At 60.5% G+C, this 26,727-nt stretch overlaps 10 protein-coding genes and 1 pseudogene across 10 annotated transcripts; 5 read left to right on the top strand and 6 right to left on the bottom strand.

Annotated features, from left to right (window-relative positions):
* Positions 1 to 60: 60 nt before the first annotated feature.
* Positions 61 to 3,243, top strand: ACA1_363830 (ATPase/histidine kinase/DNA gyrase B/HSP90 domain protein; the record flags this gene model as incomplete). The annotated part of the gene is made up of 9 exons (XM_004335852.1): positions 61 to 636; positions 720 to 941; positions 1,006 to 1,174; positions 1,256 to 1,411; positions 1,500 to 1,741; positions 1,900 to 2,302; positions 2,384 to 2,618; positions 2,721 to 3,035; positions 3,093 to 3,243. The coding sequence occupies 9 exons, from the start codon at positions 61 to 63 to the stop codon at positions 3,241 to 3,243; spliced, it is 2,469 nt and encodes an 822-aa protein (XP_004335900.1).
* Positions 3,244 to 3,371: 128 nt separating this feature from the next.
* On the bottom strand, positions 3,372 to 7,359 carry ACA1_363820 (catalytic, putative; the record flags this gene model as incomplete). The annotated part of the gene is made up of 13 exons (XM_004335851.1): positions 3,372 to 3,425; positions 3,470 to 3,602; positions 3,695 to 3,842; positions 3,925 to 4,043; positions 4,186 to 4,576; positions 4,652 to 4,933; positions 5,063 to 5,134; positions 5,237 to 5,375; positions 5,497 to 5,777; positions 5,877 to 6,041; positions 6,161 to 6,723; positions 6,840 to 6,957; positions 7,224 to 7,359. 13 exons carry the CDS (start codon positions 7,357 to 7,359, stop codon positions 3,372 to 3,374), a joined length of 2,601 nt encoding a protein of 866 aa, XP_004335899.1.
* Positions 7,360 to 7,632: 273 nt separating this feature from the next.
* ACA1_363810 (uncharacterized protein) lies at positions 7,633 to 8,217 on the top strand (the record flags this gene model as incomplete). Its single annotated transcript, XM_004335850.1, is given in 3 exon segments — positions 7,633 to 7,855; positions 7,866 to 8,067; positions 8,100 to 8,217. 3 exon segments carry the CDS (start codon positions 7,633 to 7,635, stop codon positions 8,215 to 8,217), a joined length of 543 nt encoding a protein of 180 aa, XP_004335898.1.
* A 545-nt stretch (positions 8,218 to 8,762) lies between these two features.
* Positions 8,763 to 10,802, top strand: ACA1_363800 (ABC transporter domain protein; the record flags this gene model as incomplete). Its single annotated transcript, XM_004335849.1, has 10 exons — positions 8,763 to 8,907; positions 9,067 to 9,154; positions 9,275 to 9,372; positions 9,483 to 9,554; positions 9,734 to 9,862; positions 9,998 to 10,029; positions 10,120 to 10,154; positions 10,241 to 10,382; positions 10,467 to 10,569; positions 10,675 to 10,802. The coding sequence occupies 10 exons, from the start codon at positions 8,763 to 8,765 to the stop codon at positions 10,800 to 10,802; spliced, it is 972 nt and encodes a 323-aa protein (XP_004335897.1).
* Positions 10,803 to 10,980: 178 nt separating this feature from the next.
* Positions 10,981 to 16,296, bottom strand: ACA1_363790 (annotated as a pseudogene).
* Positions 16,297 to 16,548: 252 nt separating this feature from the next.
* ACA1_363780 (Vtype ATPase, D subunit) lies at positions 16,549 to 17,943 on the bottom strand (the record flags this gene model as incomplete). Its single annotated transcript, XM_004335848.1, has 7 exons — positions 16,549 to 16,634; positions 16,717 to 16,936; positions 17,023 to 17,126; positions 17,265 to 17,380; positions 17,530 to 17,609; positions 17,690 to 17,807; positions 17,900 to 17,943. The coding sequence occupies 7 exons, from the start codon at positions 17,941 to 17,943 to the stop codon at positions 16,549 to 16,551; spliced, it is 768 nt and encodes a 255-aa protein (XP_004335896.1).
* Positions 17,944 to 18,183: 240 nt separating this feature from the next.
* Positions 18,184 to 21,140, bottom strand: ACA1_363770 (uncharacterized protein; the record flags this gene model as incomplete). Its single annotated transcript, XM_004335847.1, has 9 exons — positions 18,184 to 18,372; positions 18,507 to 18,684; positions 18,773 to 19,217; positions 19,295 to 19,499; positions 19,612 to 19,752; positions 19,854 to 20,031; positions 20,150 to 20,317; positions 20,661 to 20,893; positions 20,955 to 21,140. 9 exons carry the CDS (start codon positions 21,138 to 21,140, stop codon positions 18,184 to 18,186), a joined length of 1,923 nt encoding a protein of 640 aa, XP_004335895.1.
* A 358-nt stretch (positions 21,141 to 21,498) lies between these two features.
* On the top strand, positions 21,499 to 22,335 carry ACA1_363760 (adenosine specific kinase; the record flags this gene model as incomplete). Its single annotated transcript, XM_004335846.1, has 5 exons — positions 21,499 to 21,663; positions 21,735 to 21,813; positions 21,889 to 21,938; positions 22,037 to 22,159; positions 22,243 to 22,335. 5 exons carry the CDS (start codon positions 21,499 to 21,501, stop codon positions 22,333 to 22,335), a joined length of 510 nt encoding a protein of 169 aa, XP_004335894.1.
* A 97-nt stretch (positions 22,336 to 22,432) lies between these two features.
* On the top strand, positions 22,433 to 22,926 carry ACA1_363750 (uncharacterized protein; the record flags this gene model as incomplete). The annotated part of the gene is made up of 2 exons (XM_004335845.1): positions 22,433 to 22,547; positions 22,670 to 22,926. The coding sequence occupies 2 exons, from the start codon at positions 22,433 to 22,435 to the stop codon at positions 22,924 to 22,926; spliced, it is 372 nt and encodes a 123-aa protein (XP_004335893.1).
* A 215-nt stretch (positions 22,927 to 23,141) lies between these two features.
* ACA1_363740 (uncharacterized protein) lies at positions 23,142 to 23,997 on the bottom strand (the record flags this gene model as incomplete). Its single annotated transcript, XM_004335844.1, has 3 exons — positions 23,142 to 23,210; positions 23,319 to 23,424; positions 23,570 to 23,997. 3 exons carry the CDS (start codon positions 23,995 to 23,997, stop codon positions 23,142 to 23,144), a joined length of 603 nt encoding a protein of 200 aa, XP_004335892.1.
* A 1,577-nt stretch (positions 23,998 to 25,574) lies between these two features.
* ACA1_363730 (oxidoreductase, zincbinding dehydrogenase superfamily protein) lies at positions 25,575 to 26,624 on the bottom strand (the record flags this gene model as incomplete). Its single annotated transcript, XM_004335843.1, has 1 exon — positions 25,575 to 26,624. One exon carries the CDS (start codon positions 26,622 to 26,624, stop codon positions 25,575 to 25,577), a length of 1,050 nt encoding a protein of 349 aa, XP_004335891.1.
* Between the last annotated feature and the right edge of the window lie 103 nt (positions 26,625 to 26,727).

The following is a 26,727-nucleotide window of genomic DNA, read 5'->3' as shown; positions in this document are numbered from 1 at the left end:
AGGCCATGGTGCCGAGGAGTCGCCGGCACGTGGAAGGACCTCACAGACAACGTGAACACCATGGCGGCCAACCTCACGGGCCAAGTGCGCGCCATCGCCGAGGTGACGACGGCTGTCGCACGCGGCGATCTGTCGAAGAAGATGACCACGGACGTGAAGGGCGAGATCCTCGAGCTGAAGAACACGATCAACACCATGGTGGATCAGCTCAACTCGTTCGCGTCGGAGGTGACCCGAGTGGCCGGCGAGGTCGGCACGGAGGGCAAGCTCGGCGGCCAGGCCCACGTGCGCGGTGTATCGGGCATCTGGAAGGACCTCACGTACAACGTGAACACCATGGCGGCCAACCTCACGGGTCAAGTGCGCGCCATCGCGCAAGTGACGACGGCCGTGGCGAAGGGCGATCTGTCGAAGAAGATGACGGCCGACGCCAAGGGCGAGATCCTCGAGCTCAAGTCGACAATCAACACCATGGTGGATCAGCTCAACACGTTCGCGTCGGAGGTGACTCGAGTCGCTCGCGAGGTCGGCACAGAGGGCAAGCTCGGCGGCCAGGCGCAGGTCAAGGGCGTCTCCGGTATCTGGGAGGACCTTACGACCAACGTGAACACCATGGCGGCCAACTTGACCAATCAGGTACAGACGCTTTTCTTGTGCTTTTTGAGCTCGCCTTCTACGGTCCCGCACCACCTGACGATTGCTGTTGTGTATGCGCACAGGTGCGAGCCATTGCCGAGGTGGCGCGAGCCGTGACCAAGGGCGACTTCACCCGTTTCATCACCGTCGAGGCCTACGGAGAGATGAACACCCTGAAGACTATAATCAACGAGATGATCTGCACGCTCAAGGAGATGCTCATCAAGACCGCGCTCGCCAACGAAGCCAACAGGGCCAAGACCGAGTTCATGGCCAACATGTCACACGAGATCCGAACGCCCATGGTACGCCCAGTTCTGTCGAAAAGCCGCACGCCAAGCGCTTGTCTTCTCACCTTTAACTTTCCAGAACGGTATCATCGGTATGACCGAGCTGGCGCTGGACACTCAGCTGAGCTCCGAGCAGCGCGACTACCTGAAGCTGGTGCACTCCTCGGCGCTGGGTCTGCTCACCATCATCAACGACATCCTCGATTTCTCCAAGATTGAGGCCGGTAAGCTCGACATTGAGCACATCGGTACGCGCACCGCCACACTTCGCTCCAATGCCGTTTCAGTACTTGTTTTCGCGTTTTTGCTCACCGACAACACACGTGCAGATATGTCGCTTCACGAGACCCTGGGCGACACGCTCAAGGCGCTGGCGCTCAAGGCCCATGAGAAGGGCATCGAGCTTCTGAGCGATATCGAGCCCACACTGCCCGACAAGCTGGTCGGTGATCCCGTGCGACTGCGGCAGGTCATCATCAACCTAGGTACCCGCGTCGCTCTTCTTTCTTTCCTTCCTTCTTTCCGGCTTCTTGTTATTGCTGTTGTTCATTGCCTGACTCCGACCTCGTTTAGTGGGCAACGCTATCAAGTTCACGTCCAAGGGCGAGGTCGTCCTCTCGGTGCAGATGCAGCAGAGGAACGCCGACTCGGTCGTCCTCCATTTTGCCGTGCGCGACACGGGCATCGGCATCCCCGCCGACAAGCTCTCCGTCATCTTCGAGGCCTTCTCGCAGGCCGACGGGTCCATCACCCGCAAGTACGGTGGTACCGGCCTCGGTCTCACCATCTCCACGCGCCTCGTGCAGCTCATGCAGGTAGGGGAAACTGCACCGGTGAATATCCCACACCGATCCATCATCCCTGGATTGCCATTCTCCACTCTATTTCTCTCTCTCTCTCTCGCTCACTCGCTTCTTTGACGCTTTGTTGCTCTCCACCTGCTAAGCTTATGCTTTTCCTCCTTCGCGCGCAGGGTAAACTCACGGCCGAGAGCGTCCCGGACAAGGGCAGTCTGTTCCACTTCACGGCCACGTTCGGCCTGGGCCGCGACGAGTCGCCGCACCAGAAGCAGCAGACGGCCATCCTCTCGAGCCGCCGCGTGCTGCTGGTCGACGCCAACATCACCTCGCGCCGCATCCTCTCCCAGATGCTCCTACACTGGCAGATGGAGCCCGTGCTGGTCGACACCGTGCACGAGGCCACCGAGCTCTTCGCTGAGTCGTCGCTCGCACAGAAGCCCTTCGAGTATGTGCTGCTCGTCTCGCAGATCCCGGACGACCTCGAAGGCCTCACCGTCGCGCAGTTCACCGAGAACCGAATCATCACCAAGGAGACGATGATCATCCTCATGCTCTCACCCACCACCTCCAAGCGTGGTACGACCGCACAAGAGACACAACACAACAACATAACAACACGACACGCACAATACTGACCGTGTTCTTCGTGCAATGCAGACATACTGAGCCAGCACTCGTGTCCGCCCATGTGTGCCTACCTCAACAAGCCGGTGGGTCAGAGCGAGCTTCTCTACGCCCTGCTCAAGCCCTTCGAGAAGGAGCCCATCCACATGGCCTCCACCGGCAGCGACACCACCGCCGGGGGCTCGCCGCTCCTCACCGTGCAGGGCAAGCCCAAGCAGAAGATCCTTCTCGCCGAGGACAACGTCGTCAATCAGAAGCTTGCCATCAGGTACGCACACAGCTCCTCCTCCTCTTCTCTTGGGCTTCTTGTTGGTTGCTTTTTGGGGCCTGACGTCGTTTGTGTGGTCGATGATGGCAGATTGTTGGAAAGGTTTGGCTATGCGGTGACGCTGGCAGACAACGGACGGAAGGCGGTCGAGGCGGCTCGCGGGCATCGGTTCGACCTGATCCTCATGGACGTCCAGATGCCGGAGATGGGCGGCTTCGAGGCGACGGCCAAGATCCGCGAGCTCGAGAAGCGGCAGGGCAAGGGCCACACGCCGATCGTCGCCATGACCGCGCACGCCATCCAGGGCTATCGAGAGAAGTGCCTCGAGGGCGGCATGGACGGGTACATCTCGAAGCCCATCCACGCCGAGTCCCTCAAGCAGACGATCGAGTCCTTCCTCAACCTCTCCAAGGACGCGTGACTGGAGGTGGTGGCACGGCACGACCACTTGCGGCGTCCCGGCGGTTCGCCCAGCTTCGTGCTCGACGAACCCACCCGCATGTATGTACATTGCAAGGTCCGGTCCACCCACGACATCGCCGACGTCGGGACCACCACCGTTGCCGCCGCCACCGCCACCGATGACGACGAGGAGGGCCACGAGCCGCCCGCCGTGTGGCCCTGAGCTCTCTTCAATGTGTTCATTCATTCATTCATTCATTCATTTTTATTTTTATTATACTTTTACACAACACTCTCGAACCCTTTCCATCAATGAAGCCCAAAGGTGTGATGTACGAAGAGAAAAAGAACTTATGACTTGGTGGCGGCGGCGGCGGCCTCCTCGTCGTCGCCGTCGTCGGCTTCCTCGTGAAGAGGGCGCGGAGCGGCGGCAGGAGGTGGGGCAGCACGGGCAGGAGGTGGAGCGGCGTCGACATGAGGTCGAAGGCGATGCCCATGTGCTCCGCGGCGCTCGACTCCACCACCGGAATCTTGGGGTACCTCTGGCTGAAGTGGAACATCGCCACGAACTCGGCCCCCATCCTGCACGCACACGTGTTGTTGATTCGTGAGCGCGAAGACACGACACGACACGACCAACGACACGAAACACGACGGGGGGAAGAGAGACGTACTCGGCGCCGGAGGAGAGGGCCTCGGTGGTGGTGGAGTGGTATTTGGCGACGGCCTCGTCGGCCATGGCGTCCTCGAACGTGGCCTCGTGGATCAGCAGCGTCGCGCCGCGCCCCACCTCCGCCAGCTGCGCACACGGGCGCGTGTCCCCTGCGTCGCGCACCACCGCCCGATTAGAAAAACATTCGGCCCCGGAAACCTGCGTCGTGTGGTCGGAGGGCGGGGGCGGTACCAGAGTAGACGATCTTCCAGCCGGACTGGTGCGTGAGGGCAAAGCCGTAGGCGAACGGGCAGTGGACCACCTCCGTGCTATGCACCTCCACCAGCCCCAGGGACCTCTCCAGATGACCCCTACGACACACGACACACACCGCACGACACACGACACACGCCACACGACACACGCCACACGCCACACGCCACCCCCCCCCACGCCGCACACACGACACGTAAGCATCCATGGCCGTGTGTAGGCGAGGCGCGAGAGAGGTACCGGACGGGGTGCTGCGGCTGGTTGAGGGCGTGGCAGGGCACGAAGCGGTAGGCCAGCCGCTCGATCTGGGACGAGTACTCGTCCAGCCACTCCTTCAGCGCCGGCGGACCCACCACCACCAGCGCCTCCTCTTCCTCGGCCTCGGCCTCGGACGTTTCAGGCTTCTTTGAATTCCATCGGGACGCAGCGATGAGCTCCTGGCGAATGGCGAGAATGCGAAGCAGGCCCAGGTGGTGGTCGGCGTGCATGTGCGAGATGAGCACCACCTGCAGCTCGGCCACCACGCGCAGGGCGCGCTCGGTGCCGAATCGGCGGGCGAGCTGCCCGAAGCTGCCCTCGCCGGAGTCCATCAACAGCCCCCGAACGACGGCACCGACACGTAGACCGATGACACTGCACACGCACACATCACACACACACACACACCGCACGCACACCGCACGCGCACACACCATCGCACACGCACATGTCAGCATGGATGACGTGGCGAGGCTGGGGCTGATGGGTGGCGACGGACCGTTGCGGTACTTGGAGGGGATGGCGGCGCCGGTGCCCAGGAAGACCACCTCCGGCTGGCGATCCGCCCCGCCGAATCGTTGTCGGGTGGCCAGCGCGGCCTCGCTCCCCTCGAACGCGCGGAGCCACGCGCGCAGCACCGCGCTCGACTCGCGCAGCTCCTCGTTGCTCTCCATCTCCTCCGCCACCTCCTGCTCGTCGATCGGCTTCAACACCTCGCTCGTGTCCAACCCTGGGATGAGACGACGCACACGCACACGCACACACGCACGCACACGCACACACGCACACGCACACGCACACGGAATGTTAATAATGTGACGGCCCGGTGAAGAACACGCATACTCGAGGGAAAGCGCACCGACGGCTGTGGGCGGGGCGAGAAGGAATTTGAGCAGCGGCTCGGCCACCACCGCCTTCTTGGGCAGCCCGCCTGATGATCAGAGAAAGAAAGAAAGAAAGAATGCGTGCGTGTCATTCCAAGCAACGCTGGCATGAACGGAATGCGTTTGGTGAGTTGGGGGGGGGTGCATACCGGGGAGGGTGGGGACGCTGTAGTCGATGTGGGGCATGGGGAAGATGCCCGGGTGGAGCGCGTGGAGCTTGTGGTGGTTGCGCGTGGCCCCGATGAACACCGGTCGCTGCGGACACGCGTGCTCGTTCACCAACACGTGCTGTCACAGCACACACACACACACACACACATACACACAGAGAGAGAGATTAGCTTCCCGCGACACGCGCGACGCACGCGACACGCACGCGACACACACACGACACACGGTCAACGCGTACCTGGGTGTTGGGGCCGAAGGAGTGCATCCAGGCGCGGTAGGCGTCGCTGTGGGTGAGTACGTGCTGGGGCGTGATGTGGAGCACGCAGCCGGCGGCGATCTGCGGCTGCGGGCCGGTGTAGGGGCGCCAGGCCGGGTGGTGGACCAGCACGTCGACGTAGGCCTCCGACGGGCAGTGCACGATCGCGAACACGGTGCCGGGGCGCGACGGGCCGATGCAGTCCGAGGGCTTCACCTGCCGGCCGTCGGCCATCATGATGGTCTCTCCCTTGGTCAACCGGCCTGGCCCAACCCAATTTAGTTTTAGTTGTGGCAAACAATCTCGAAACAATTTCAATAACATAAATAAATAAAAAGAAAGTGTCGCTTGGTGGCAGGTACCGAAGAGAGGGCCGGAGGGCACGCCCAGGGCCTTGGCCTGCTTGGGGTCGAACTTGCCGGGGAGGTCGGGCGATCGGCAGATGTAGCACACCACCGCCGTCGACGGACCTCCGTTTCGCTCCACCAGCGGCGCCACTCGACCCGTCGCCTCGTCATCATGGCCCCCTGCTGCCCATCGACACACGACACGACACACGACGCACACACACGACACGAGTGAGTCGGAGGCCGCACGCGTGCCACTGTGCAAAATAAAATAAATACGCGATTAATACATTTGGTACGTTTTCGCAGGGGCGCGTGCGCGGAGGGCGAGCTCGCTCCGTCGTCGTCGTCGGCGGTCGTAGCTGTGGCCTTGGCCATTCGGCCGACGTCGTGAGCGAGCACGATGCTCGACGACCGGTCGCCCCGGTCGTAGGCCGGCGAGTCGGCCACCGACGAGAACACCCACTGGTGCGGACCGCCTCGCGACTTTCTCTTCCGATTCCCCGCGGCCGCCGCCGCCCCGGCCTCGACCGCCTCGCTGGCCATGGCCGCCTTCTCCTTCTCCAGCTCGACTTCGCTTTCCTTTCGCTTTTCCTTGCCTTTCTCTTCTTCCTTCTCCTTCACCTCCTCCTCTTTCTCTTTCCCTTTGGCCGCGTCGGCGGTGTCGACACTGTCGACGTCAGCAGGCTGGGGGCGCGCCGGCGCCGGCGGGGCCACCGAGCGGCACGGGGCGAGCGTGGCGGGCTCCGAGGGGAGGACGAGCTCCACGGCGGCGATGCGCAGGTTGCCGTCGTCGAACACCGTCGCCTCGGGATGGGCCGCGTCCTCCACGAACTCGCGCGCGTTCAGTACCATGTGCTTCCTGCGTGTGCGCGCGGCGTGTGCGTGTGCCGTGTGTGCGGCGTGTGCGGTATGCGCAGAATGACGACTCACGTGAGCGCTTGGCTACATCAAACGCTCATGGTGATGATTGATCACCTGTTGATGAAGTAGCGGAGGCTGGTGATGAAGTTGCGCGTGTGGCGCGGGCCGTAGATGGAGATGCTCTGCGGACCGGGCATGTGCTGCAACGCATCGGCCACCGTCAGCAGCGCGCCTGCACTCAAAATGCACACAACACCCGTGGTGAACAAAAGGTGGAGGTGGTGGAGGAGGAAACGCAACACAGAGACAGAGACATGGATGAAAGCACGACACACCAGGCCGCGTGTGACGTACCCGGCAGACCGCCAGTGTTCTCCCAGTGGAGGCGAGTCAAAAAGATGTCCTTGATCCGGGCCAAGCGGATCTGTGTAGCGATTTATTATGATGAGATTCTTTCGAAATCATCATTTCATCAGGATGGGGCGCGTAACAGTGTACGTGCCTTGTGTTCGGTGCAAAAACGCTGGGTGCCCTCTCCGCAGTTGAAGAGAAATCGCTTCTGATCGAAGAAAATGAGCAGCGTTGGGGTGGAATCTCCCGTCGCTGTGCCCAGCACTTGTGCATAGATCTTCATCCTTTGTTTCTACGCCTCCGGGTTCAAGTGTGCCAGCACGACTCGACTTGAACGCGTTGTCGGCTTGTGTGTTGGAATGACAGCAATCGCGGAAGAGTTTCTCTCCTTTTCCACGATCGAATGGAATGGAGCCCACGGCGGTGATGGAGGTGGAGGAGCTCGCACAGCGACTGGCAGCCAGGGGATGCTGGCGGTAGTCAAAGAAAAGATCGTGCCCAGGATGGGAAGCAGCGATTGCTGCTACTCGACGTGCGCGAGTCATTTGAGCGGCGAATGTGCGATCTGCGACGACATCTCGAACAGACCGGGCAGCTCCAGTTTCAAGATGCTCACCAACTGCAGCTCGTGAACGCGGCAGAGTGCAACAAGCCACAATCGACAGAGCCACGCCAGGAAGAGGACGAGAAGAGGAAGAAGTGGATGCCACGCGCTGGTCGTGGGGAGCGGCTCGAAATCGGCTACGAAGTGGAAGAGGTCGTGCGCCTCCAGAGCAGAGGTGCCCGTAGCTCGACGAGGCCGCGACGAAGGGTTCTACTTCGTGCACATCCCCATGGGCCAGCTGGGCCAGCGCCTGCACGAGCTGCGGCCCTTCATCGCCGATGAGGTGCGGGCCGCCGCTACACGCGCGCTGCTGGTGGCGGCGGTGATGAGACCTCCTAACCACAGCCAAACCTCCAACAACATCAACAACAACGGCGACCAGCACAGGTGGTGGTGGTGTGTCACCTGGGCCAGCGCAGCCACCTGGTGACGCAGCAGCTGCGGGCCATCGGGTTCGACCGAGTATACAACCTCGCCGGCGGTCTGGCGGCGTGGACCGCGCGCATCGATGACTCCCTCCCCTCCTACCACCACTGAGGAGGCCTGCACCGGTGACGTACTCTGCTCACTCTGGAGACCAGACCAGACCAGACCAGACCAGAGGACACGCCACGACACGCACGTTGACCGACCTGCAGAAATTGAGCGCCGTCCACCCGTGCGGGAAAGAGGACTCGAGGCCTCTTGCGCGGCATGCACCAGCAGCGCGACCACCACCACCACGACGACTACCCAGCAGCACGCGCGGGTGAGCACGGACACGAGGGAGGCAGCGACGCCAGCGACCGCTAGAGCGACACTACGAGGCCTGGAGGAAGAGAAACGACCGGAAAATACCCCTGTCGGAGTTACGAAATGGGCCGAAAGCGAATGAATATTTGAGGTATGCGCGGGTTGACCAGCCGGCAAGCAGCGACATTCCACCCGGGCGCGAGGTATTCAGAGGGAGCAGCTGTGGCGTCGCGTGTCGTCACCTTTTGATCAGAGCGAAGCAGCCGGTGCGTTCTGTCTCCCATCTTCTTCGTCTCGCATCTTTATAATCGTTGGCGGCAGGGCAGGATCGATCCGAAAAAACAGAAAGAATGAGTCACGATGAGGAACGAGTGAGCGGGCGACGGTTTGAAGAGGACGAAGAGGTGGCGCTGGACTCGGATGGGCTGCCCCTGCTCGCCATGGTGCGCAAACCTCTCGGCGACCCCGTCATCACCGTTCGCCACCTCAGCAAACGTACCAACGCCCCCCTTTATTTTTATTTTTAATTATTTGCCTCTACACAAATAATAATTCATCATTCCTAAATAATAGAAATGAATAATAATTACTAATAATTCATAAAATAAATAGTAAATAATAATAAATAATAATTGTGCTTGTGTGCGAGTGTAGACTACAGCATCGAGGGGCGGCAGGACGTGGTGAAGGCCCTCCACGACATCCACCTCGCTCCCGGCTCCGAGTTCTACCCCATTCGTAGGTACGCACGAAACGAAAATGAAGAAGAAGAAGAAGAGCTCTCGTTCTTCTTCTTCTGTTCCTTTCCCGCGATAACGACGACGACGCTGATGTTGTTGATGATGTCGGCGAACGCGCGCAGGGGCGAGTTCGTGATGCTGCGCGGCCCGTCGGGCGGCGGCAAGACGACGATGATGAACATCCTGGGCACCATCGACAAGCCCACCGGCGGCACCATCGGTACAGCCCCGCCCCCGCCCCCGCCATTCTTTTGTTGTTTTTCCAACCGGCCGCGCTACTCGACCAACCATCGCCCCTTCTCTACACCCGCGGTTGCATTGCCATCAAAGAGTTGCTGGGGACCCCGATCACGGCCAAGTCCGACGACAACTTCCTCGCCATGCTCCGACTCGAGAAGATCGGTAGACACACGACACACACGACACACACGACACACACGACACTCGACACTCGACACTCGACACACGACACACGACACACGACGCACACACGACACGCGACACGCGACACGCACGGACGGACGAGACATGGCACGCACGGCACGCGCTGCGCGAGGGGGAGGGCTCACAAACGCGCGCAGGGTTCGTGTTCCAGACGTTCAACCTGCTGGCCACCATGTCGGCCTACGAGAATGTGGAGCTGCCCATGACCATCCTCGGCAAGCTCTCCGCCAAGCAGTGCAAGAAGCGCACCCGCGACCTTCTCGCTCGTACTCACCACCACCACGCACCAACGCACCAACGCACGACCGCACACACCGCACCACAACACACACCGCACACGCACACCACTTCCGTATTCGCGTGGCCACTGCAACTCAACCATCCCCTCCCTCTCTTGACAGTCGTTGGCCTGCGGGACAGAGAGCAGCATTTGGTACCACACGACACACACGACACACACGACACACGCTGACATGGTTGCGCCGTTCTTCTCGTCGCCTGCTTCGCGTTCCCGGAAATCCAGCCTTCGGAGCTGTCCGGTGGTGAACAGCAGAGAGTGTACGCCCACACTTCACGCACGCGGTGGCGATATTTATATATAATATAATATAATATAAATCCTCATACAATCAATGAAATATTAGGGCGATCGCGCGTGCGCTGGCCAATGAGCCGGTGATCCTACTGCTCGACGAGCCCACGGGCGATCTCGACACGAAGAACACGATCCAGGTGATGGACCTCCTGCTCTCCATCAACCAAAAGCTCAAGACCACCTGCCTCATGGTACCACCACCATCCACCATCCACCATTACCATTGGCATCATCATGCGCTGCGCTGCTCAATTCATGTCACGCGTGCGGTGCAGGTGACGCACAACCCGGATCTGGAGTGCTACGCGGATCGGGTGCTGTACCTGCAGGACGGGCGCTTCCACCGCCAGGCCCTCAACACCAGACAGTCTCCCCTTCGTACGCCCCTCGTCTCTTCTCGTCTCGTCTCGTTCGTGCGCGATTGGTTGGTGGACTGTACTTGGCTGTACTTGGCTGACGAATATATAAATTGGCCACGCGCAGAGTACGACGTGTACATGGAGTACCTCAACCAGCAGCAGGCCGATCTGTGCGAGCTCACCGACGAGGACGAGAACGACGACGCTGAACCCATCAACTTCGAAGAGCAGCTCGAAGCCGAGGCCGACTAGTGTGGGCCACGTGCAACTTTTATGTGTACAGAATGTCCACCACTGCCGATGGGGGGGGGGCGTAACTACGACGGGAAGATGGTACTTGGGAAGAGAGGTCGCTGGTGGTGCTGCGGTAATGATGCTAATGATGCATCTCTTGTTGTTTCTGGCACGCCGGCACAGCAGGCAGACATCATCACGGGATCACGATCATACGCTTGCGCTTCTTGGGCGCCGCTGTCACTGCTTCTTTGCCCACCTCCTCGTTCTCGGGTTCCTCTTTTTGCTTCTTCTCCTCCGCTTCTTCTGCTCCGCCCTCGCCCTCGCCCACCACCACCACGCCCACCTCTGCTTCCTCCTCCCTTCGTTCTCCACTCCGGGACTTGGCGTCATCATCCACCGCCTCCGCGTCCATCGCGTCGTCGTGGTGGTGGTGCGCCACCGCGGTCTTCTCCTCGCCCTCCTCCACCGCCGGCGTTTGCTCAGCCTCGGCCTCCGCCTGCTTTCGCCTGCGCTCGTCGTTCCACTCGCGTTCGCGCCGCAGGGCCTCCTTGAGCCGCCGCACCAGCTCCTCCTTGCGCCCCGTCACCCGCTGCCCGCGCTTCCTCAGCTCGGCTTTGAGTTCGGTCACGCTCATCGCCTCCACTCCCGCGTCGTCGTCGTCGTCATCATCGCCTTCTTCTTCGGCCTTCTCGCTGTTGTCGCTTTCCTTCTTTTGCTTCTCCTCCCCCTTCTTGTTCTTCTTCTTCTTCTTCTTGCTGGTGGTGGTGCTGGTGCTGGTGGGCGAGGGCGCCCGGCGCTTGACCACCGTGTTGCGGGGCTGCAGCACCACCACCTCCTTCTTGGCCGCCCCCGCCGTTTTCGCTTTCGTTTTGTTCTGCGTCTCCATTTCCGTTGGCTCGCGCCCCAGCATCCTCAGCACCGCATTCTGCACACGCGCACTGCCGTACATCCCACAAAACGAAATCAATCCATCAATCGCACACGCACACACACACGCGAATGTTGGTTACCTCTTGATTTTGGGGTTGAGGCGGCGGTTGGAGCTGAAGAAGTCGCTGATGGCCGTCTGCAGGTCGCCGCCCGCCTGGCTGCCATCGCCCGCGGCGGCGGCGGCGGCGTGCTCGGCCTCGGCCTGGCGCTGGAGGAGGGGCAGGACCAGTTCGTCGACCTTGTCGTCGGGCCAGCCCATCTTGGCCTGCGCGAACCGGCGCAGCCCGTCGAGGTCCGGCAGGCCCCACTCGAACCGCTCCTGCGAGTCGTCGACCTGCGGGTGGCGGTAGGCCTCCGCCACGGCCCCGCTCGGAAAGTCCTCTCGCAGCGTCACCTTCGTCCGCAGCCACCCCTGCGCGCGCCCCCACACACGCGTCAACACGGTGTGTGCCACGACACGACACGACCAACGACACGCATGAGTGAGAGAGTGGGAGGCGTACGAGTCGCTTCTTGGCGTCGGCGTGAGGATCGGTGGGGTCGTCGTCGTCGTCGTGTTCGTGGCTCGGGCGCTGCCACCAGGCCTTGAAGTCGTCGAGGCTGTCGAAGAGGCCGATGATCTCCATCGCCGTCGCCACGCCCACCCCGCGCACCCCCTCGGTGTAGTCGCTGCCCAGGAGGAGCGCGAGCGCGATGAGCTTCTCGCGGTCCAGCGCCAGGTGCGTCTTGATGTCGCCCATCGTGTACACCTCGACCTGCCGGCGCTTGCTGAACACCTGCGCCCACCCAAACGTGACCGCACACGCACCACCGCACACAACGCGCACGCACACAGGGTTGGTTGTCAATGACGACACGTCATAGGGGCACAAGAGGGAAAGCGGGGGGGCGTACGTTGCGGTAGACGGTTTGGCCGCCGACGAGGAAGATGTCGCTGTCTTCGGTGATGACGCCGTGCACGAGGCCCGCGTTGTCGAGGAACCCGCACTGCGCCTCGGCCTCCATCGGCGCCACCACGTACGGAATGCCAAACAGCTGCAGCATCGCCTGGTGACAAGACACACACACACACACACACACACAACACACACACAACGACACTCGACACCATGAGTGGTGACTCCGAAACACAAACCGCACACAATGACACACACAGAAACACACACCGCACACAACGACACACGAATACGAACGACGGCGGGCGAGGGTGCGCACGATGCAGTCGGTGAGGGCGTCGTGGGTGAGGGACGAGGTGGTGTTGCGGGCCTGGCGGGAGAGGGCGAGGGCCTCGCGCCCCATCTCGCGCTCGACGTCGTCCGGCGTCCGCCCGGCCTTGGCCCCCACCATCCCCATCTCCTCGAAGAACTGACGCTTGATCGCCGCCCCGGCCTCGTCCTCGTCCTCCTCCTCCTGCGTTGCCGTCGTTGTCGCCCAATCGCGCGGCCGACATGGCGTTCTCTTCCTCCTGACGCTGCAGCAGCATGGCGAGCGCCTCGTCGTCGTCGTACGACAGGCTCGCGTCCGTCGGCTTCACGCCATCGTCGTCGTCGTCGTTGTCATCGTCATCGACCACGATGGCCGTGTGCCACGCGTTGCTGTCGTCGACCACCTTCTCCTTTCCCTTATCGCGCTTCTCTTCTTTTTCTTTTTCTTCTTCTTCGCGGATGGCCGGCGAACCCACCTCGACCGCCTCCCATTCGACTTCGATGTCGTCTTCGTCGTTGCCGTCGATTTCGAGATCGTCCCTGCCCATCCTTCGCTTGTCTTCTTCGTTCTTCTGAGCGGCCGCGGGCCGCGGGTCCGCCTCAGGTGCCCGCCCGACCCCAAATATTTCGTCGAAGGGATTGGACCCCGCCTCGTCCATCTCCACCCGCACGAACAGCTCCTCCTCTTCGTCGTCATCATCGTCTTCTTCTTTTCGATTTTCTTTCCCTCGGCCGTCGTCACCGTCGTTGCCGCCGTCATCGTCGTCGAGTATCACCACCACCTCCTTTTCGGAGCCGCCGGCTCGTCGGCGCGCCGCCTCTTGCTCCTCGGCCAGGGACAGCTCGAGCGCCCGACGAAGTTCCTCCTCCTCGAGCTCCTCCCCCTTTCGCTTTGGTCTCGCGGCTTCGCTTTCGCTTTCGCTCTTCCACGGCCCGCTTTCGCTTTTGTCCGTCGTCGCCATCGTCGGCGCCGTCCGGGTGGCGGCCTCGGTGGTGGTCTCGAGGAGCGACAGCTCCAGAGCCCGCTGGAGCTGGGCGTCTTCGACTTCGTCTTCGCCCGCGTCTGGTGGCTCCCCCATTCACTGGGCGCGTCGACGATCATTGCCGACGCCGAACGCTGCCGCTCCATGCGCTTCCGTCGCGGAATGAGCGGGTCTTCGTCTTCGTCGTCGAAGTGCTGCTGGTGCTGGTGCTGGTCAAAGCTCATCGGCACCTGCTCGAAGCTAGGCCGCATGGCGCCTTCTTCTTCGTCGCCGTCGTCGTCATCGCGCAGCTTCTGTTTGCCCTTCTCATCTCTCCTTCTCTCTCTCGAAGAACTGTCCTCACGGGCGTACCGCCTCGCGCTTCGTTTTCCAGTTGCTCGTCGTCTTCGCTTTCTTCGACGAAGCCGCCGCCCGCACCCAGGAGCTCTTCCTCGGCTTCGCCGACTTCTCGCGCTCGAGATTGGAGACCTCCTCCTCGACGCACGCGATCGTCGAAATCCTCATCTTCGTCCTCCACCAAAAATCCGCCCGCAGAACTCTCTTTGTTCTGCTCCAGTGGAGGCCGCTGCGCTCGTTCTCGAGATTGGACCGCCACCACCTCATCATCGCCTTCGTCGTCGTCGTCCACGAGGAACCCTCCGCTCCCCGCTTCATCTTCTTCGTTCTCCTCTTCGTTTTCTTCGTTCTTCTGAGCCTGCAGGTCGTGTTCAACAAAGAGAGAAGAGAGGAGGAAGAAAGAAAGAAAGAAAGAAAGTTGCGGGGATGACGGTGATGGGTGAAGGTGATGGGTGGCGGAGAGGACAAGGCGAAACCTGCTGGGAGGCGGGAGCGGTCTTGATGAGGAGGAATTCGCGATCGGCGTCGGACGCGATCATCTGCCGGTTGGTCGCCTCGACGTTGGCCCTCTTAACGACCGCCGCCAGCGCCACACGTGAGTGGCGAAAGCCAGGCCAGGCCAAGAAGGAGGCGGAGCGCAAGCAATCAACGTACGAGATGGTGCATCTTGCGATTGAGGCGGCCGGTCTTGATGAGGTTCAGCATCTGGTGCTCCGAGAACTTCTCCGGCGAGTGCGACCCGTAGGTCAAGGAAACGACCAACACAAACGAACACAACACAACACAACAAACGAAAGTGAAACTGAAACCGAAACCGAAACTGAAACTTTGACAGGGGGAAGTGGTGTAAGGGATATGGCTTCGGTGTGCGAAGGCGCGGCGCTGGTGGAGAGGTGCTTTTCGAGGCCCCTGGCGTTGGACATGATCTCCACCTGGATGCCCTTGGGCAGCGACGCATAGCTGCACCACACGACACACAACGACACACACCGGTGACGAACGCAACGACACCAAAACAAGTTTAGCACCCAAGCGCGCGTGCGAGACAAGAGGGGTTCATACACGTCGACATCGATGCCCAGGGCGCGAAGTATCTCGATGACCTGCGCGTCAAGCTCGGGCTTGGCCGAACTCGCAGTCTCCGGCTGTGGCTGCTGCTGCGAGAAGTAGTTGCTGTCGTCGCTCGTGGGACCCTCCCACTCGATCACGTCATCGTCGTCGCCGTCATCATTTACTCTCTCGGTGTTCGTCGATGTTTTGGTTGGCGAGGTTGTCGTTGATGGTGATAACGACGACCACGCATCGGATTCCTTGGGCTTCTTGCCGGCGTGCGAACCAGGGCCGTGAGGCGTCGCTTGATCCCGCGCCTTTCGCTTCTTGTGGCGGTTGCTCTTGCTCTGCTCGAGCAGCTCCTTGTAGCGGGCCTCGCCCAGAGTTTGCTGCAGCAGGCGCTCGGCGACCTTCGTCACATTCTTCTCCGTCTGCGCGTCCCGTTGTCGCTGCCTCGCCGCCTATGTCATGTGTGTGTGTGTGTGTCGAGTCAGCGAGTGCGGCAACGAGCGCGCAATTGTTTGCGCCGCACCATCGTTCGGCGCTTGAGCACGGGCACGCCGCCGTCGAACACGAACACTGGCCTCGCGACGGTCAGTCAGCACGAACAGAGGAGGAAGGAAGAGGTGCGGCAGAGGTGTGCAAGCACGTCACGTGTACCGGGTTTGATGCCGAAGAAGAGGAGCTTGCATATGCGGTGGAAGAGGCCCCGCAGCTGGGCGAAGGGGATGGCCTTGCCGGTGCGGTCGTCCGTGAGTGCCCCAAACTGCACCAGCCATATGGACGTGTCTGCACCACACCCCAGCCCAAGTGGCACCACACTCGTGCATAAATAGATGCAAAAAGAGCTTTTTGCATCCACCACCAGTGGGGGGGGGGTTTGAAGTCCTAATCAGAGATTGACATGCACAGCGTACCTATGGCAATTCGCTTGTGCTTGAGGCTCTCGAGGGAGGAGTAGCGGCCGGCAGGGGCAAGCAGCTGCCACAGATCCTTGACTCCCATCCTTGCTCCTTCCCCCTCTTGAAATGTAAAGGAGGGTTGTTTTGTTTTCCTGGAACAGGATGTAAAATTGAAACAAGACGGTGCAACAAGAAGGCCATGGTTGCGGCGCCGTGACCAGGAAGTGGGGAGAAGAAGCACGTGTACAGCAAGAGCCGCAACACCACGGGGGCTGATGCAGTTCAATGTCCATTGAAATTGTTGGTGGTGCGGAGAGGGACGAGAGGGACAGACAGAGAGCGCTCGAGTGCAGACTTAGTCGGCGAACAAAAGGTCGGGATCCCTGGCCTCGTTGGTCAAGTCCGAGGGCTGCTCGATCTGCTGCTGGTAGGGCACCTCGTCTGCAAGGCGGGAGGGGAAAAATAGAATTAGAAAACTAAGGGTAATGGGAGAGAAAAGAAAAGAAAAGCAGATGCGCAGTACCTTCGACGTCCACGCCCTTGGCGGCGGCGGCGGCCTTCTTCCTCTGTTCCTTCTTCTTCTGAATCATCTTGAGTCTGTAGAACTCCTCCCTCTCGCCTTCGTCGAGCTCCGACATGATGTACTTGATGGTGTTGTCGATACGGGGCAGCACCACGTACTCGATGGCGTTCACACGACGGTTGGTGATCTTGATCACCTCGTCCAACGTCATGAAGGCCGTCTGTGTTGGTGTCCATCGTCAGTCCATGTGCCATTGCGCCGCCGATCGCGAATGTGCTGTGCAGTGGGGTCGATGGGGAGAGGGACCTGGAGCGAGGCCAGCTCGACGAGGGCGTCGAGGGCCTTGATGTAGGTCTCGCGGGCCTCCCGCACCTGCTGACCACCCCTGCCGAGACCGTGCAGCTCCTTCGCTGCACGATGTCGAACGCCACCATGCAGCCGCAAGCGTAGAAGAGGAGGAGAAGAAAGAGGGAAGCGAAGCGAGGTGAGGTGAGCCGTTTGTCGCGGGTGTGGCAGGATCGCGTAGAGAGGGAGAAGAGGAGGCGTACGCAAGTTGGAGATGTCGGCGTAGTTCTTGAAGATGGGCAAGTGCACACCAGCCACGTTGTCCTCGTCGAGCTTGACCTTGAACGTGGCCTGTGTGACGTTCTCGATCACCGACGTGCTGTGGAAGAACGCAACGAACGAACGATCAAGAAAAAAGTAGAGAGATGAGAACAAACCACGGGTTACGACGCCCTCTACACAAAACGATGGGCCAGCCAGGTATAATCGCTGATCAAGGCGCGCCAAGCATGGGAAGGCGGAACGCACCTGAATTCACCGGCGGCATACTTGGCAGAGGCGAGCGACAGGTGGGCCTTCCTCATGATGGCACCCATGGCCGCTTTGTTCTACGAATTTACATGCAATTCGCGTAGATTTGGACTGTCAGATTGCGCGTGCGGCGCCTGGGGGAGGGCGAATGGCGAACCTTTTTGATGTTCTTGAGAATGACGCGGAAGCGCATGGCCAGGGCGTCGGCCTTCTTCTTGAGAAGATCGTGACCCCTCTGCGCGCCCTTCAGCTTACCCTTCATGAGCTGAAGCGTCCTGCATCCGGGTGTGAGCAAGTGCCGCTAATCTTTTTTTTCGATCCAATGCGGCTTCGAAATTGCGGGCCGGGATTGGGGGGGGATTAGTACATTCGGGTGGGGAACACATTGAGCCTCTTCTGCGCGTCGGTCATCTTCACAAATTGTCTATGACAATACCCGTGATTCCAGACAGATGATGGAGAGAAGAACGGAGGCGAAGAGCGAGAAGTCTACGCCACCCTTTCGGTCCGTCGTTGTGCGGAAGAAGCAGCCACCTCTTCGCCCGCTGGCTGCAGCTTTTGTGCGCAATCAGAAAATAAATAAAAAAACAGGACAAATAAATCTTGTCTACTTGTTGTGTTGTGCTTTGCAGAGCGTGACGGCACGGAGCGTCAGTAGTAGCCCGAGTAGCCGGGATAGGCCTGCTGCTGCTGCTGCGGTGCCGCTGCCGCGTAGCCGGCCTGGGGCTGTTGGGGCCAGGCACCGTAGCCACCCGCCTGCGGGTACGCGCCATAGCCGCCGTAGCCGCCCGCAGCTGCCGGCGCTCCGTACGCGCCCATGCCGTAGCCCATGCCCTGGCCCTAAAGCTCACGCACCACACACACACACACACACACACGACATTTGATGAGCCACAACCATCTCACAGCATCGACCACATTGCTCACGGAAATGAACTGGAAGCGAAAGCGAAACTGAAAAAAGCAGGGCGTACGTAAGGTGCGGCAACAGCAGGGGTGGGCACGGGTCCGACTGGCGACGGAAGAACGGCGGCGGGACGCGACAGCTTCTTGTGTGCGCTGGCGTCGGCCTCCTCGTCGTGCCTCCTCTTCTTGCTCTTGACCCTGCCCGACGGGAACGCCTTGAAGAACGCGCTCGACGCCTCGCGCACACTAACGCAAACAACAAGCCACAACCATTAAAACGTGAGCGACAAACAAAATCGGCCAGAAGACAGGTTCGAGGAGGAGGAGCGCGTACATGTCGACGCGAGGGGCGAACGCGTGCACGGTCTCGAGGTAGTTCTGCCACAGCTCCAGCTTGTCATCCTCCGGCAGGAGCGAGGCGTCGCCGGTTGCTCGCTGGTAGAGGGCGACGACCCGCGCAAATCGCACCGCGTCGCTGGCCTCCTCCGCCTCCGAAATACGTCGTCCGCTCTGGTCGAGCTCAAAATCGATGGCGGCGAGCCACAGGTTCTTGTTGCTCGGGTAGCGCTCCAGGGCGCGGTCGTAGATGCCGCGCGCCTTGGCGGCGTCGTGTGCGGCGCGGTCGACGATGCGCGCGTGGTGCATGGCCAGGAAGGCGCCGACCGCCTCCGATGTGGGGCTCTCCGTCGCCGCCTCGAGAATGCTGTTCACGCCGTCAAAGTTCTGCTGCCTCTGCTCCAGCTGCGCATACCTGAGCGTCGCTTCCGCGTGGCCGGGAGCTGGATATCCAGATACACCGTAACAACTTTAGTTGTGTGTGTGGTGTGTGTGTCGGCGGGTCGAGGTGGGCTATTACCGAAACCGAGGACGTGCTTGAAGAGCTCGCGCGCCTCGTCGACCTGGCCGTGCGCCTCCCGGAAGAGCGCAAAGTCGAGGAAGGGCTCTGGTCGGCGCTTGAGGAGCTTACCGGTGGCCCGCTCCCACACGCGGACAGCCTCCTCGGCGCCCAGCGCCTCCTCCACGAATCGCGCATACCTCCGCCAGTAGATAACGTAGTTACACTGCACACACACACACACACACACACACACACACGACGACACAGTCGGTCAATCAGTTTTTTCAGAAGTGCGTTTCGCTGAAGGACTCGCTGAGCTCCAGAGTCGGGCGTACGCAGGGCACCAGGCAGCGCTCGTAGAGTTTGACGGTCCGGGCGGCGTTGCCTTCGGCCTCTTGGAAGGTGAGGTATCGGTGCCATGTGTCGAGCAGCTCCTCGGAGACGGGCTTCACGTGGAAGTAGGGCCTCTCCCGGATCTAGTCGCGACAGAACGTGGTGCAGGTCAGGATCAACCGCACACGACACACGGCACGACACACGCGACATACATACACTGCGACTGCGCAAGAAAGCGTACCACGTTCTCGAACGGCTGAATCTTGGCCAGCTCCTGCAGCGTGGCCTGGTACACCTCCTCTCGCGAGGCGATGGCCTTCGCTCGCTTGGCTTCTTCAGTCTCCTCCACCGCCAGCTGCTCCAGCTCCTCGGCCGGGAGGATGTCGCTCACCGGGTAGGCGCTCGCGTAGACCCTCCATCTGCACCAGAAAAGTGTAGAGACCACCATTCACCATTCAATGTTAGCTGGTCAGACGCGGGATTGCAGATGGTGGTGGTCGTGTAATGATGCTGACGTCACGCATCTTGTTGGCGTACCGTTCCAAGTACTTGGCGAGCGCGTCCAGGGGCACGGCGAGCACCCGCGAGTAGAGCCGCGTGACGTTGGCAAAGTCCTTCTGTGCGAGCTCGTAGTCGAGGTACTTGTCCCACAGGCTCTGGGCCAGGTAGTCGGTGCCCACCTTCTCGACCGCTCGCTCGAACACGCTGTGCGCGGCGCGGGAAGAGACACGGTGAGCTGGAGCGGGCAGAGACGAAAGAGTAATCATGATGAATAGGGTCTGGAGATAGGCAAAAGCGTAATCGAATGCATGAAATACATGAGACGAATGCCAAAAATGCAATAAATCGAACCTCGTTACCTTCACAGGCCTCTTCATTGGCAATTTAGCGCGCCTAGGTTAATTCACACACACATCTATCGACTTGGGTACCAACAAGCCGATCAGCAAAACCACGAAATGAAGGAAATTTTGAAAATGGAATCGAGTGCATGCATGAATAGAAAAGAGAAAGCTCGAGCAAGATTTTGGCGAGAGGGAATGCAAACCTTCGAACAAGGGTGGGATCGGCCAGCCTCTCGGCAAGATAGGTGCAGTAGTAGGTCCACAGATCGACGCTGTAGGGGAACGCCTCCAACGAGCGCTGGTAGACTTCCGACACCTTGTCCTGGGCGGACCCTGCTGCCGCCTCATGATCGGCATAGCGCTTCCAGTAGACATAGCAAAGAGGGAACTCGGCCAGGAAGCCATCGTACGCTTCGCGAATGCTGCTGATGTCGGCCTGCCATGCCGTTTAGAAGGGCGGGATCGATCATCTGGACGCATGCAGGAATTGAGGGTACCTTGTGATCCACGAGCTGCAACAGGTACGTCCATGACGAGAAATCGGCCGGATTCTCGCGCACAGCGGCCCAGTACTTTTCATCTTCGGTCTGCTGCGGCACAGGGGGATCACTCACCACTTCTGCAGGCGCGACAGCCGCAACTTCATCCATAAGATGGCCATCAGCGGCTCCTTGGCTCTCCATCTGCTAAAATGCCAAAAAATCACAAGACAAGAAGAAAAGCACTCGGGCTCTGGACAAATTACAACAAAAACAGTTTTAGCCCCACCGAGAATCGAACTCGGGTCACGTGAACCAAAATCACGCATGCTGCCAACTACACCATGGAGCTTGGATTAAGCGCTGCCAGTTCTCGACCGTAATAGGGCAGGTCTGGGGCGCCTGTCTTCCCTGTCTTCGAGACTCGTGAGGTGTCACGTGAGAAACGCGTGGATTGTCCGCGGTTTTTCGGGCAAGGTGCTCAAGTGCTGCCCCACCTGGCCCTGGGCCGGAGGCACGCCCAGAGGGCAAGCAAGCCAGGAACCACTCTAGAGCACGGGCAATGGCGGACACAGGTGCTCCCTCACAGCTCACGCTCGATTTGGTGTCAGTGCAGAAGCCCGATGACATGAATTTCATCTTCGGCACCTCCCACTTCATCAAGACCGTAGAGGATGTCTACGAGGCCCTCACCACCAGCTCTCCCTCCATCGAGTTCGGCCTCGCCGTACGCGCCGCCCTCCTCTCGCCGCGTTCTCTTCAGCGGTGTGCATGCGTGTGACTGGGGTGAGTGCCCAGTTCTGCGAGGCGTCGGGCGATCGGCTGGTGCGGTGGGACGGCAACAGCGAGGAGCTCGTGCAGCTGGCCAAGGTCAACGGTGCGCAGCTCTGGGCTCTGTTGGTCTTCTTTCTGCGCGGGTGTGAGTCGTAGCTTTGTGCTGACCGCCTGGCAGCGTTGGCGATCGGGGCCGGGCACAGCTTCATCATCTTCATGAGAAATGCGGTACGCACCTCCGCGCACACACACGCAATGCTTGGTGGTCCCTCCGTGTGTACCGTCATGCTGACCCAACAGGCGCTCTTCCGTCGTGAGCGATCCAGTACCCCATCAACGTCCTGAAGCGGATTCAAGCGGTGCAGGAGGTGGTCACCATCCATTGCGCCACCGCCAACCCGTGCCAGATCGTCCTCGCCCGCAGCGCGCAGGGCAAAGGAGTGCTCGGGGTGCGTTTCACCCCTCCCCTCCCCCAACGTGTTCGTTATTTTGGTTTGAAGAGGTCTCACCACCACTTCTGCTGCTTGCACAGGTCATAGACGGCTACTCCCCGCTGGGAGTGGAGGACGAGAGCAAGCAGCAGGAGCGCCGCGCCTTTCTACGCGCCATCGGCCACAAGAAGTGAGACCACACACAACACACACGCTCCCGTCCTCTGTCCACAGTCGTTCATCCACCGATTTGTTGCCGTAGTGTTCCGTAGTGGTGTTGTCCACGGATTTATGGGGTGGGTGCCTGGAATTCTCGCCCAGATCCAGCCACCCAAGCCGGCCAGCGGGCGGCAGTACGTGACACGAGCCAAGTGTAGTGAGGCAGTTACGATAGCAAAAGAGAGCCGTAGGCCCACCCATCCCTGATGGCAGAACCGCACCGCCAACCGCCGAGCGACTTCGAGAAGGACAAGGAGCCGCCGCCCCTGGGCGAGCCCTCAGCGCTGTGGCCGCCGCCCGTGCCAACAGGTCCGCTGCTGCACCCGCCGGTGGGACCTGCGCCCCCGGTCTTTGGCGAGCCCGAGCCCGACCAGGAGTTCGTGCCGCGGCCGGCGCCGCCTCCGCTCGGCCCCGAGTCTCCGTTCGGGCCGGTCCCACCACGCGGCGGCCTCGACCCGCTCAACCCGCACCCCCCTCGCGATCTCCAGCCGCGCCACCTGCCCACCTCCACCACCACACCCTTCGGCGCTGGCGGCGGTTTCGGCGGTGGACCCCCCTTCGGCTGATGAGAAACCACGCCGCCGCCGCCGCCACGACGACGTAACATCTCTGACAGAACACAACACGCAGACTCGGAGCAGTGTCAACCAGTCTCGTTATTGTTATGAACACGGGTGCTGCTGCAGAACGAATAAAACGTGTGGGCATCCCAGGTACTCTTTCTCCTCGAAGAAGAAGAAGAAGAAGAAGATGGGCCGCCGCCGCCGTGGCCGTGGCTGGTTTAGTGGGATTTGAGGGGCAGCGCGCCGTGCTTGGCCTCCAGCAGGATCTTCCTCATGCGGGACACGTCCTGCTCAGCCCGACGACGAACCCGCACGCACGCACGTGAGGTGGTCAACGCAGGGAGTGAGCTCCTGCATCTGCAAAGGGGATGAGGGTGAGGGGGCGAACAACGCACCTTTCCTTCGGTCTTGCCGGCGTTGAGGTCGACGAGGGCCACGGCACGCGCCCAGCCCGAAGCGCCCGCTCCGCTCTCGTCCTTCTTCGTCTCCGCCTGCGCCGCCCTGGTGTCCGCCCCCCCCCATCGACGTCGTCGTTGCATTTTCAGCCCACGGCACCACGTTGGGGGGGCAATGGCGGCTCGCTACACGCCCCCCAAGGGGGCAAGAAAAGAAGGCTCGTGTGTGGGGGGGGGTATTCACGACGTACCGGTTGTCCTTGATGGCTTTGTCGCGCTTCTGGCGCCTCTCCTCGTAGAACTTGTCGATCTCGGCCCTGGCGGCAGCGCGCACCTTGTCGTGCTCCTCCCTCGACTTTTTCTCGCGCTCGGCGAGCTTCTGCTGCTGCTCGCGCTGGTAGACCCGCAGGGGCGAGTTCTCATCCTCCAGCTGCTGCTGCTGCTGGGTCGTAGCGACGCTGCCCGACGAACCGCTCTGCTGCTGCGACGGCTGCTGCGGGGACGCGGGGGCGACCTGTTCGTCGAACGAGGCTACGCGATCCGATGATGATGAAGAGGGGGCGGGGGGCTCGTCATCGACAAAGCCGAAGCCGCTCGAGGGCTGCTGGTAATCGGCAAAGGGGTCCACGGCCGAGTCCACGCTTCCCACGCCGTCATCAAACTCAAAGGTATCCGCCATCTCTGCAATGGATCAATCAGTAAAACAATTAACAAACACGAAATCAATGACAATATTGTTGTAAATTTTTGTTTGGGAAGCTGAAACCCAAAATGACCAAGTGACACAGGGGGTAGGAGAGCTGGCTGGTGTTGAATTGGGGTAGAGAGGGAAGACAGTAGAATGATGTGTAGAGAGATGTTTGTGTATTGTGTGCAGAGAGGTAATGAATGCAGGTATATGATATATAGTGATTACCAGTTTGCAGTAATTGACAACTGTAGCTGTGGCAATGATGGTCACCATGGGCACATATCAACTGTTGTCAATAACCCCCATAAGTGGCATGGCCTTGTCTATGGCAAACCAAGAACTTGTTTTCATTTGAAATGAGAAGTCCAGTCATTATGAAAAGTGATTTTGTTTGTGAGTTTAAATGCAAGTCACCCTGCCATCAGCCATGGCCACCAACAAGGAGCTGTTGAAGCTCCTGAAGGAGGTACTTCAGACATGCTATTTTTGAAGTGTGAAACTGCAGGACAATCTATCATGTATGTGTATGCAATAGAAGGGCCTCCCTTAGGAGGCATGGAGAGCTCTTGATGATACCCATTTTTTGCTGAGTTCAGTAATGAATGTTCCATTTTTAGTCTGGCTTATGGCTGCTGCCCCCAGTGTTGCCCTGGGCAGAGATGACCTGCTGAGGACCCAATGGTTGATGCTGAGATGACTTTGAGTGGAACAAGCAGGAGATCAAATCCATGAACAAACCTTCCAGGCCCAGTACAGCAAGGTGATTCCATGACCCAACAGCCCTACTGGACCATGCTAGCCTACATTATCACCACCATTGGTGTCTGGATGTCTGCACACAACATGGCCAACACCCTTGACCTGGCCCTCTTCACCCAGGCACAGTCAATCCTCAGCTTGAGGAAGCTAAGGAGTGACTGTGCCTGGCTGTGTGGGTGGCCATGGGCCACAGCCTGCACAAGGAATTTCAGGGCTGGAACACCTTGCTGCTAATTTGAATTTGGTGGTCACTCTGTGTCTTTGATGTTGGTAGGACAAGCACCTTTAGTTGGCTGTACCTGGAGTGTCATTCCTGCTCAATGTCAATGAAAGGCAAGCAACACTCTACAAAGACAGGCATGTGCTAACAACAGGTAGGACCTCACAGCAGCATCAACATCATATCCACAAGCCCACTTCCACATGGCCACCCATGAGTGCTATGAGTGAGTTGTCTCCAAGCATCACTTGCAAGCAATTCAGTTGCATGAGACAACAGCACTCTCCTGCCCACAAAAGAGGAAAAAGACCATGCAGAGGTGGGAGAGTGCAGAACCTGCGAGCCAGGAGGAGAATTAAGGTTTTACCTGGCCATGCCTTCACCTTGTGATGGCATGAAGAAGGGGGCATCTTCAGTACAAGCCCCTTGAGAAATCAGCACTCAATCTTGGACAGCTAGTCAGGAGTTTCTCACCGACAGGACCAAGAGGGACTACATCCGCAAGGACGAAACAAACTTTTCATTGATCCGTAGTCACGTGTAGAGTAGAGAGGGTATCACGCAGCCTGCAAACACATCCTTGCCTTCACTCCGGCATCCGAATCACGCACTTCCCCTTGGTCGTCCCCGCCTCCAGCTTGTCAAACGCTGCCTGGTAGTCCTCGAAAGCGAACACGCTGTCCAGGAGCGGCACGCACCGGCCCTCCTCCATCAGCGCGGCCACTTCGGTCAGGTCGCCGCCCAGCGCCTTGACGAGGAACCACGCGCTCTTGGCCACGGGCCGGGCGCCCGGCGGCGGGTTCAGGGCGTCGCCCGCCTTGGGCGACACCGTGAGCAGGACGCCGCCCGCCTTGACGGCCGCCCAGCACCCGGCCAGCGTCGAGCCGCCGACGCAGTCGAGCACGAGGTCGCACTCCCGCGCGGCCGGGTCCGCGGCTGCCCAGTCAGCGATGCTCTGCTTCGTGTAGTCGATCGTCTCCGTCGCGCCCAGCTCGCGCACGAAGCCCTCCTTGGACGGCCCGCACAGCGCGACGATGCCGCCCACGCCGGCCGCCGCGGCGAGCTGGACCGCCCACCCGCCGACGCTCCCGCCGGCCCCCGTGATGAGCACCCGGGCCTTGCCGTTCTTCTTGCGCGCCTCCTCGTCTCCCCGGGTCGCCTTCCCGTCCAGCACGCCTTCGCTGTGAGTGAACAGGCCCTGCCACGCCGTCAGTGCGCTCAAGGGCGTCGCCGCCGCCTCCTCCCAACTGAGCTGCTTCGGCTTGAGGGCCATCTCGGCGACGCGTGCGACGGTCAGCTCCCGCAGGCACCCGACGTTGCCAACCTCGATGCGGAAGAAGACCTCGTCGCCAGGCTTGAACGGGGCACTGTCCGGATCCGTAGCGCCGGAGGCCACCACGACGCCGGCGCACTCGGTGCACGGAACACGGAGGCGGTCATCCGGAGCGTCGGTGTAGGCATCGGCGGTGCTGAGCTCCCAGGTGAGCTCGTGGCGGCAGGGCGCAGCGGCGCGGACCCGGATGAGGCGCTCGTCGGGTCCGGAGAGGGTGGGGGTGGGGATGTCCGAGAGGACCAGGGTTTGATACCGGGGGTCCGGCTGGCGGACGGCCTTGATGGTCGACGAGAGAGAAGCCATTGCAAAAAACTTCGTTCGCGGGCACACTGAGTTGAGAGTGGAAGCAGAAAATAATTGATGAAAGGGGGTAAAGCAATCCCGCTAACGCCGGCTTGCCCGCGAG

This window comes from Acanthamoeba castellanii (assembly GCF_000313135.1).
Source record: "Acanthamoeba castellanii str. Neff unplaced genomic scaffold scf7180000084641, whole genome shotgun sequence".
Taxonomy (NCBI): domain Eukaryota; phylum Discosea; order Longamoebia; family Acanthamoebidae; genus Acanthamoeba; species Acanthamoeba castellanii.
The sequence above is the reverse complement of the archived record's forward strand: the minus strand, read 5'-3'. Positions and strand labels throughout refer to the sequence as shown.